Here is a 9,182-nt window from a genome sequence, read left to right on the forward strand (position 1 = left end):
ATAGTGACTAAAAGTTAATCAAAATGTTTTATGACTGTTGAACACGTATCATCCGCAATTGAACACTCATTGTGCCTTTTAAATCACTAAAAATGCTAGCTGACTTACAGATAACGAGGAACAATTAACACAGCGCAATTGTCAAAACTGAACGATCGTAACCGTTCAAAAATTTCAAGCTTAGCAATACCACCAGCGAAGCGACCAGTCATAATTTCCACAGGTAAGCTGCGCGCGTTATAAATGTTATAAACATTTGTCGCGCGTGTCGAAAAGTTCTAGTCGCACATCGCGCCTCCACTCGCGAACATGATGCTGACAAAATTCTGCACGGTGAAAAACTAATTACAATCAATTATTATAACCAACACGCTTTTAATTACCAACAAGTGCGCGTTTAAAATATAAGTTTAAATACTCATCGAAAATTTAGTGTGAAGTGAACCAAAGTGAACTCAAATTAATTCCGAATTAAAACCGTGTCAACAAACACATTAAAAATACTTAAGTGATAGCAAGATCCTTGTATTAAAAAAAATAAATAAAGGTAGGTCTTGATTGGATGTAATTTGTTTATAGCGATTATATTTTTAGAAGTGTTGTGGTTGGATTTTTTGAATGACTACCTATAATAAAACCATAACTATAACCGGTTTTTAAGTATTCTCGCCATGTAATTGAAGACATTCAAATATTAATTAAGTATTAATGTTGTAGCTATTCCAAACAATGCATGAATCTTGTTGTACGAAATGTTGTTTTTTGTGCTCGTGTTTTCCGAGTCTCGTCTGCTCATCCTGCTTATGTAATGGCGGAAAGCAAACATAGAATCACGTTCGTCAATTGTTTGACTTAGTGTTTAGAACGTTTAGTAATTATATGTTTATGTTTACTATTCAACACCATTTTATTTTCAAATTGTTTTAAATGAGTAGGATTTTCGGTGAAAAGCAGAAATTGTAAGTTAATAAGCCGCCATTTTGAAATTTAACTACAGTGTTGTTGGTAGGAATAACTGTAGTAAACTATTTTTAAATTGACTATATTCCTAGTTAAAAAAACTGCGATAAAAACAAGTTATGACAGGCATGTTAAGCAGATATAGGTAATATTTTCAAATATATTTTTTAATAAGACTTAATATTTAAGCAGTGACGCAAATTAATTGTTAGTGAATATTGCAAGAATTCATTTTTTCTTTCTTTTTAAACTGAATTTACTGCCAAAATTGTTTAATTCAAATATAATTACCAATAATTTATTAAATTTTATTTTTGACATTTATATTCTTTTAAATTTTATTAGAAAATTCACAATATTGAAATTTTTACACTAAACCTTTCACAATTTAGTCATTTAAATATGAAAAATGAAGCAATCGCGTGTTACTGTACAAAAATATAATAAACAAGTATTCCATATTCCACTGATGTAAATTTAAATAATTTTCGATAATGCAGTGTTCATTGTCGTTTCTGTTACTGTGTCGCGTTACGTGAAGGCCACACACCGTCTGGGCCCACGGATTTACGCGAACAATGTGTAATAAAGTAATATAAAACTTAACAAGGCAGAAATCAAATAAATCCCAAGTGCGACAATTAACCATCGTCTAGATTTGCATATCGCACGTTGACTGCTCGTATTTACCAACTTCCAGTTGGTGTGTCTGAGCGCCACACTGTTGACTCAACGCAATTGCTACGATTTACAATTGCACACACATTAAGCACACAATTGTAAATAATTTGTAGCACGGTGAAATAATCACATTCATGTACTCGTAATTGTATTGCCTGTTTTACCATATTACGCGTGCTTCAGTAGAAATGTTGGTACGAGTAGATAATGTTATTTTGAGTGTTTGGATGTTTTCAAATGACATTGGAATTAAATAGAAAACATAAATGTTAGCATTTGTTATTAAATTAGGCGATAACAACATGAGATTTGCGTGCTGAATTAATTTAAAAGCAAGAATACGTGTTAGATGGCCAGTTGATATGTGTGGATGGAATGAGTAACACGTAGATGATTGGAAGTTGATTTCTTGAGCTCGTTCGCTGACCGAGAGGTAAGGTGGTCAGCCTTCACCCAAAATCAGCGAGTCGTAACGCTCGCAGATTCTACTCTCATAATTTGATGCTAAAAATCTGTAGGTATCTAGTTGAAGTATCTAGTTAAAATGATTAATGAAATTTGTTCATTTAGAGGCAAATTAAATTTATTACCTGTTTATAACAAGTGTTTATTGTATGTATCTGCAATAAAATAGGGTTCAAGATTTGAGATTTAAGTTCAACTAATGTCTTTGATCTCCTGGGCAATTTTGGGTATCCGGGTTTTGTTTATAACTGCAATAAATGGCATATAAATTTGTTTAAAAAACTTTTGTAAAAAAATTTATCAAAAGATTTTTAAAAATACAAAGATAATGTTTGTTTAATGCTAGAAATTAAGTGCTAATTATTTTATTTTTAACTTGCTTTAACCCGCGGCTTCGCTCGCGAATATCTGAAATAATGAATTTCAATATAATCTTTCATCCCTTATTTAACATGCTTTAAATAAACATTTTCAATTTTTTAATATTTATTCTCTTATTCTGGACCAACATGAATCTAAAAAATCCTAGATGATCAAAATCTGTCCAACCGTTCTTGAGTTATAAACGTTTTAACTAACAAATCGTATTAAATTATTCCTTACTAGCTTTATCCCGCGGCTTCGCTCGCGAATATCTAAAATAATGAAGTTGCTTCCGTACGCGTCTGTAGTCACAGAAGAAGTAACAATGAAGTAGAATGGCGGGAAGTTTAAAATGGCTGAAAGTATAGTCTATGGAAGTATAGTGTACAGTCTCCATAGTGTAGTCAATTGGATTTGATGTTGACGTAGCTGTCGGTAATACAGTGTGATAATACAATGTGATGGTACTATAGTACTTAGGTTTGAGCTTCATTGCTGGAATGCTAGATGGCGTTAAAGTAGTCAAATAGCCAGATGCAGAGGTATTATTGGCTAAACTATTTCTTTAATTTATTTAAAAAATATTTTTTTTTATTAAATAAAAAGTAGCCTATAACCATTCGGGGACCATTAAGAATATGTGTACAAATTTTCATGATGATCGGTTAAGTAGTTTTTGCGTGAAAGTGTAACAAACATCAGGATTTTCGCATTTATAATATTAGTAGTGATTTGTTTAATAAATTAATTATTTCCCTTTCAAGATGAATAATTTTTGTGCGGCGCTGGGCCGCAAGAAACCCTTGCTCGATGAAGAAAGTAAATTAGCACGAGTCCTCAACTTATTGGATTTAACTGCCCTTGGAGTAGGATCAACCCTTGGTGTAGGCGTCTACGTCCTGGCAGGAGCAGTTGCCCGGAACGAATCAGGCCCAGCGGCTTGTTTATCCTTTCTAGTCGCCGCAATAGCATCAGCAGCCGCAGGTAACAACAACAACACATTTAAATAACTGAACCTATCCTAATTTAACCTTACACACATAATCACGCCTGTAAATCTAGTAGGTAATTAAAATAATTAAAACACATAGATAATATGTTTATTTCCTGGTAACAGTACAAGTTCAAACAGTCGTAATAACTCAATAGTTATAACTACAGCTGTACGAGTATGGTATGTCATGGTATGTTGAAGGCATCAAGGTTGTGCGGAGTAGTTTAAAGGAAAACACTCGGAATGCGATAAAAATTAAAGGCCTTGTTTCGCGTGTAAAATAAAATTTCCACATGTTGAAATGTGTGTATACTGCTGACAATACAGCTAAATAAAATTCGCTACAGTTTGTGTTCTTGTTAATAGTTATATAATTCGTTTTGTCATTATCGTCATTATTTGTCAATTAGTTTTTGCTTTTATTTACTACTACGAATAAACAATGTGAGTTTTGTATACATATGTGTAGACTTCTATAAACTTCTATGAACTTAACCTCAATTTAATGCTAACCGTATTCTTTTTATTTATTTAGGTATTTGTTATGCGGAATTTGCGTCTCGGGTCCCAAAAGCAGGGAGCGCATATGTCTACTGTTATGTGACAGTCGGTGAATTCTCGGCGTTCATTATAGGTTGGAATCTCATCCTCGAATATGTCATTGGCAAGTATTTCTTTGAAAATAAGTTTTAATTGTCCTGAAACAATTTTAAACACAAGCATAATTACTAAGTCATGTTAATCAGTCAAAAAACCTTTACATAACTTATAAATAACTGATATAATAACATTTTACCAATGTATGCAACCAATCAAACTGTACTTAAATGTAAATTGATATGAAAATGTTTTTTTTTTGTATTTTTAAATATAGGAACCGCTAGTGTTGCACGTGCACTCAGTAACTACATAGATGCCTTAGTGGGTAACGTGATGCAAGAAAAACTTACCCTTCTTATGCCCATCAACATAGACTTCATGTCACCATTTCCGGATTTCATGTCCTTTGCATTCGTCATCGTCCTCACTGGATTATTGATCATGGGAGTAAAAGAATCAACATTCCTAAACAACATTTTCACTGCGTTGAATTTGTGTACAGTTGGAACTGTCATGGTAGTTGGAATAATGAACAGTAAATAAAAAAACCAAAATAAAACAAAACTCATAATAATAAAATGTTTGTTTAAGTTAATGTTGACAATTGGAAAATCGCCAAAGAAGATATCCCAGAACAATTCGCTGCAAAAGCCGGAGAAGGTGGTTTTCTACCTTTTGGAATGGCAGGTGTCATGGCGGGTGCTGCGAAATGTTTCTATGGTTATGTAGGATTTGACTGCGTTGCAACTACCAGTGAAGAAGCTAAAAACCCAAAAAGAAACATTCCCATTGCAATTTGTTTATCGCTACTCATCATATTCGCTTCTTATTTCGGTATGTCAATGGTACTGACGCTGATGTGGCCGTACTACGATCAGGATCCAAAGGCACCGTTTCCATACGTCCTAGAACAATTAAACTACCCCACAATTAAATTAATCGTCACCGGTGGCGCCATCTTTGCTTTGTGTACAAGTATGTTAGGCGCCATGTTTCCCTTGCCCAGAGTAATCTACGCCATGGCTGATGATGGATTATTATTCCAAGCCTTCGCCAAGGTTAATCCAAGGACAAAAACACCTGCGCAAGCTACTTTATTAGCTGGCCTTCTTTCAGGTAACATTAAACACATATAAACACATTTTTTGTAATAATATTTTTTTGTAGGTGTAATGGCCGCCTTGTTTGACCTTGATCAACTCATCAACATGATGTCAATCGGTACACTGTTGGCATATACAATCGTAGCAATTTGCGTGTTGATTCTGCGATATGTACCACTGGTGGAAAACGAGTACCTGCCAGAGGATAATTCAGTGACGTTGAATCAACTTGGCAAAAGCGCGTTTAATTTAAACAACGTTAAAGAACCAAGTCGACATACGTCCACCATTACAAACGTTACCCTTTTAGTGTATTGCTTGCTGGCATCCTTCTTCTGCGGTTTAGTTATTTATTATCTTGACTTTTCTGATGGCGCATCCACCGCCATCTTTGTTTTTCTTTTACTGGCTATGATCGTGGCAATCGTGGTCATATACCGACAACCAAAAGCTGATGCGGATCTTACTTTCAAGGTAAAACACAAAAACAAAAGAATTTACAAAAAAAGTTACAAATTGTTATAAAAAATTTCAGGTACCATTAGTGCCGCTGATACCCCTCCTGAGTATACTCTTTAATATTTATTTAATGCTCGAGTTGGATCTGCAAACATGGGTGCGTTTCATCGTGTGGTTAATCGTCGGATTCCTAATTTACTTCGGCTATGGCATCCGTCACAGTAAAGTCCCATCAACATTGGCGCCCTCCACACCAATGAAACCAATGCCCGACGCTATAACAGCCAGTAACGCAACCATCATGACAACCGATTCGCTAAACAGCGAACTGAATCAACGCCAGCGTCAACTTAACCTCAAATCATAACTAGTACTCAAATATTATTCCAATACTACGCTACTAGTAAAAATTGCTTTTATAAATGTTTTTCACATGAAAACAGGAAACAAAAGATGAATGAGCACATAGATTATTATCACCCATCTTTCGTCATCGTCATGGCGCTTAGTTTTTACGAATATGCAATTTAATAGGTATATAACTTATTGTTTAATTGTTAATGATAGGATTGTGCTCATTTCTTGACGATTTTTCATCCGATAAAACCTCAAGTGGAATCTCGTTCGATATTGACGGTTATCTTGAGATTGAGGCGATTAGCGCGAATGCTTAAATTGTACACGGTTTAATCAGTTCGCGCTGTACAGTGACTTACTCGTACGTTCACTTGTATCTGGACGTTCCAATCATTTATACCATTACTCATTAGTGAAGTAAATAAACTGTGAAAATATTTAAGTATTTAAGAAAATTGTGCTGCATCATTTTAATCGTTTAACGTTTAACTTCTGTGTGTATAAGAAAAATAAACTTGTGATATTTAATGCTGTAATAACAATCTACGAGTATCTACCTGTCATACATGTAAGTTGCAATTAAAACATTACCTTTTTTGTGCTCAGAGTTAAACGAACTTTAAATGTTTCTCAATCAGTGTACAGTTAAATAAATTCTCTGTCTGCAAACTAAAAATAAAACACAATTGTGTGTTGATTTGTTTTCGGCACATTTGGTTATTCAATAAACAGACAATTGACTGAATTGATTCGATTTTTCAAACACTGCGAGACAGATTTAGTCATCAGCGGAATTTCGCGTCATAAAGTAAAACAAATTACAATTGTTTTAAACTTTTGTCTACTACAAAATGATAATAGAAATATTCCAAGGTAATTTTTGTTTGCAATTTATGACCACATCCGCACATATTTCAATATCAAGCCATGTACCTACGTGAAATACCAACGTGTTTAGTGCTTATTAACTGTGATAAAAAGTTTCGTTTGTGTGAATCCACTAAAGTCGTTTATTATCTCTCAATCACGTGAGACGCGTGCAAAGCCTTTTCTATGCTCACATATTATCGTTATCTGATAAGTATGCTCTTGGCAACACGTTTCAGCATATAAATAAAAACAAAAAAAAATACTAAATACTAAATACTATTGATGTGATTTTCTCAGCAGTTTTCCGTTCTTGGACCACATCAATCATGACGTACCTACGGTCGATGTCATGGCGAGAGTTTAAGTTCGCCATGCGACGTAAAAAGTATGTAGTTGCCGAGGAAAACAGCAAATTGGCCAAGGTATTAACGACCTTGGACTTGACAGCGCTCGGAATTGGCTCCACCCTTGGTGTGGGCGTATATGTATTAGCAGGTGAAGTTTCCAAAAAATACGCTGGTCCCGCTGTGATTTTATCCTTCCTCATCGCTGCCATTGCATCGGTGTTTTCCGGGCTTTGCTATGCGGAGTTCGGGGCGCGTGTGCCCAAAGCCGGAAGTGCTTATGTCTACAGTTATGTCAGCGTCGGCGAATTCATAGCATTCATCATTGGTTGGAATCTTATATTGGAGTATGTAATTGGTATGTGTGTATAGGTAGGTACCCCCACCATTTTTATAAAATAATAAATATTTTGTTTTAGGATCTGCGAGTGTAGTAAAAGGTCTATTCACCTACATAGACTCTTTATCGGATGAAGTAATGAGTAAATGGTTCCGTGAAGTGATGCCAATGAACGTGGATGTGATAGCCCCGTATCCTGATTTTTTCAGTCTGGGTGTAACTGTCGTGTTTTCAATAGCGCTGGCTTTCGGCGCTAAAGAATCCTCGCGAGTGAATAACGTCTTCACTGTAGTCAACCTTCTCGTTGTACTGTTTGTGATCATCAGTGGGTTATTCCATGTCGACGCATCCAACTGGAATCTTAGCAAAGAAGAAGTCATGGAAGGGACCAACAACTCGACGGAATATGGCGAAGGTGGTTTCGCTCCGTATGGTTTCAATGGTATTATCAAAGGAGCAGCGACTTGTTTCTATGGATTCATTGGTTTTGACTGTATTGCAACTGCAGGTACCAACGCCATCTTGATTCTTATTATTTTATTTCACCTCAAGTTGTTTTGTTATATTTGTAGGTGAAGAGGCAAAAACGCCACAAAAATCAATCCCGATTGCAATTGTGGTGTCCTTGTTGATTATCTTCCTTGCATACTTTGGAATCTCGACTGTTTTGACCATGATTCTGCCGTATTATGCACAAGATGAAAAGGCGCCGCTTCCACACATGTACGAAGCAGTTGATTGGGAGTGGGCACAATACTTGGTAACAGCCGGTGCTGTCTGCGGATTGTTTTCATCTCTCTTGGGAGCTATGTTTCCATTGCCCCGTGTTATCTACGCCATGTCATCGGATGGCTTGCTCTTTGAATTCCTCGGACGCATTCACCCTCGTTTCAAGACGCCATTCTACGGTACACTTATCGCAGGAACCTTTACCGGTGTTCTCTCCTGTATATTTGAACTTAGTCAACTTTTCACGATGATGTCACTGGGTACTTTACTCGCTTACTCAATGGTAGCTGGATGCGTGCTTATCCTCCGTTTTGACAACAATAACAATGATCTTGAAGCTAATTTTACTTATGTGGATATGTTGAAACAAATGTTTCGCCCCGGCAAGAAAACGGCGACCAATCTGACCGCTAAATTAGTAGCAATGGAGGTAGTGTTGTATGTATGCACGTGCTTTGGTTTCGCCGCCATTTTAAGTCAGTGTAATCTGTCGGAGGATGGTGCATTGCCAATTGTTGGAGTAGCTGTTTTCGGAAGTATGGCGCTGGCACTAGTAATTTCGATAAGTCTACAGCCGAGATCAGAAACAAAGCTGCCATTTATGGTGCCATTGGTACCTTGGCTTCCGGCGCTGAGTATCGCAATTAATACATATTTAATGACAATGTTGGAGGCACTAACATGGGCGCAATGTGGCGTATGGTTGCTTATTGGATTGACGATATACTTTGCGTATGGACTGTGGCACAGTGCGGAAAACTCACAGAGCGTTGATGATAATCAACGGAAAGTGTCTGTGAAGCAGTGAAAGGACTTATGATTTTATATTTTATAGCGTAATAGTTAAGAAATATTTATGATTGAACCAATAAACTATTAAAAATCATTTTGATGTACAGATATCAAAGTAAAACACA

At 36.0% G+C, this 9,182-nt stretch overlaps 2 protein-coding genes across 2 annotated transcripts; both read left to right on the forward strand.

Moving 5' to 3' along the window:
- The first annotated feature begins 266 nt into the window (after positions 1–266).
- LOC135789371 (high affinity cationic amino acid transporter 1-like) lies at positions 267–6,510 on the forward strand. Its single transcript, XM_065299163.1, has 7 exons — positions 267–547; positions 3,234–3,453; positions 3,999–4,127; positions 4,338–4,598; positions 4,655–5,179; positions 5,231–5,640; positions 5,702–6,510. Exons 2-7 carry the CDS (start codon positions 3,234–3,236, stop codon positions 5,990–5,992), a joined length of 1,836 nt encoding a protein of 611 aa, XP_065155235.1. The 5' UTR covers positions 267–547; the 3' UTR covers positions 5,993–6,510.
- A 510-nt stretch (positions 6,511–7,020) lies between these two features.
- LOC135789372 (cationic amino acid transporter 2) lies at positions 7,021–9,151 on the forward strand. The gene is made up of 4 exons (XM_065299164.1): positions 7,021–7,063; positions 7,150–7,554; positions 7,616–8,044; positions 8,109–9,151. The coding sequence occupies exons 1-4, from the start codon at positions 7,036–7,038 to the stop codon at positions 9,071–9,073; spliced, it is 1,827 nt and encodes a 608-aa protein (XP_065155236.1). The 5' UTR covers positions 7,021–7,035; the 3' UTR covers positions 9,074–9,151.
- Positions 9,152–9,182: the final 31 nt, after the last annotated feature.

Source organism: Atheta coriaria, unplaced genomic scaffold, assembly GCF_025399875.1.
Source record: "Atheta coriaria isolate IRGN ID8LTWV9N9 unplaced genomic scaffold, Caltech_Dcor_3.1 hic_scaffold_3_pilon, whole genome shotgun sequence".
NCBI classification, from domain to species: Eukaryota; Metazoa; Arthropoda; class Insecta; order Coleoptera; family Staphylinidae; genus Dalotia; species Dalotia coriaria.

Bases quoted from the DNA above. Each gene is read 5' to 3' on its own strand.
- LOC135789372 (XM_065299164.1), top strand. From the start codon at position 7,036: ATGCTCACATATTATCGTTATCTGATAA. The intron at 7,064-7,149 runs GTATGCTCTTGG...TGATTTTCTCAG, and splicing joins ATATTATCGTTATCTGATAA to CAGTTTTCCGTTCTTGGACC. The intron at 7,555-7,615 runs GTATGTGTGTAT...ATTTTGTTTTAG, and splicing joins TATATTGGAGTATGTAATTG to GATCTGCGAGTGTAGTAAAA.
- LOC135789371 (XM_065299163.1), top strand. From the start codon at position 3,234: ATGAATAATTTTTGTGCGGCGCTGGGCCGCAAGAAACCCTTGCTCGAT. The intron at 3,454-3,998 runs GTAACAACAACA...TTATTTATTTAG, and splicing joins AATAGCATCAGCAGCCGCAG to GTATTTGTTATGCGGAATTT. The intron at 4,599-4,654 runs GTAAATAAAAAA...TGTTTGTTTAAG, and splicing joins GGTAGTTGGAATAATGAACA to TTAATGTTGACAATTGGAAA.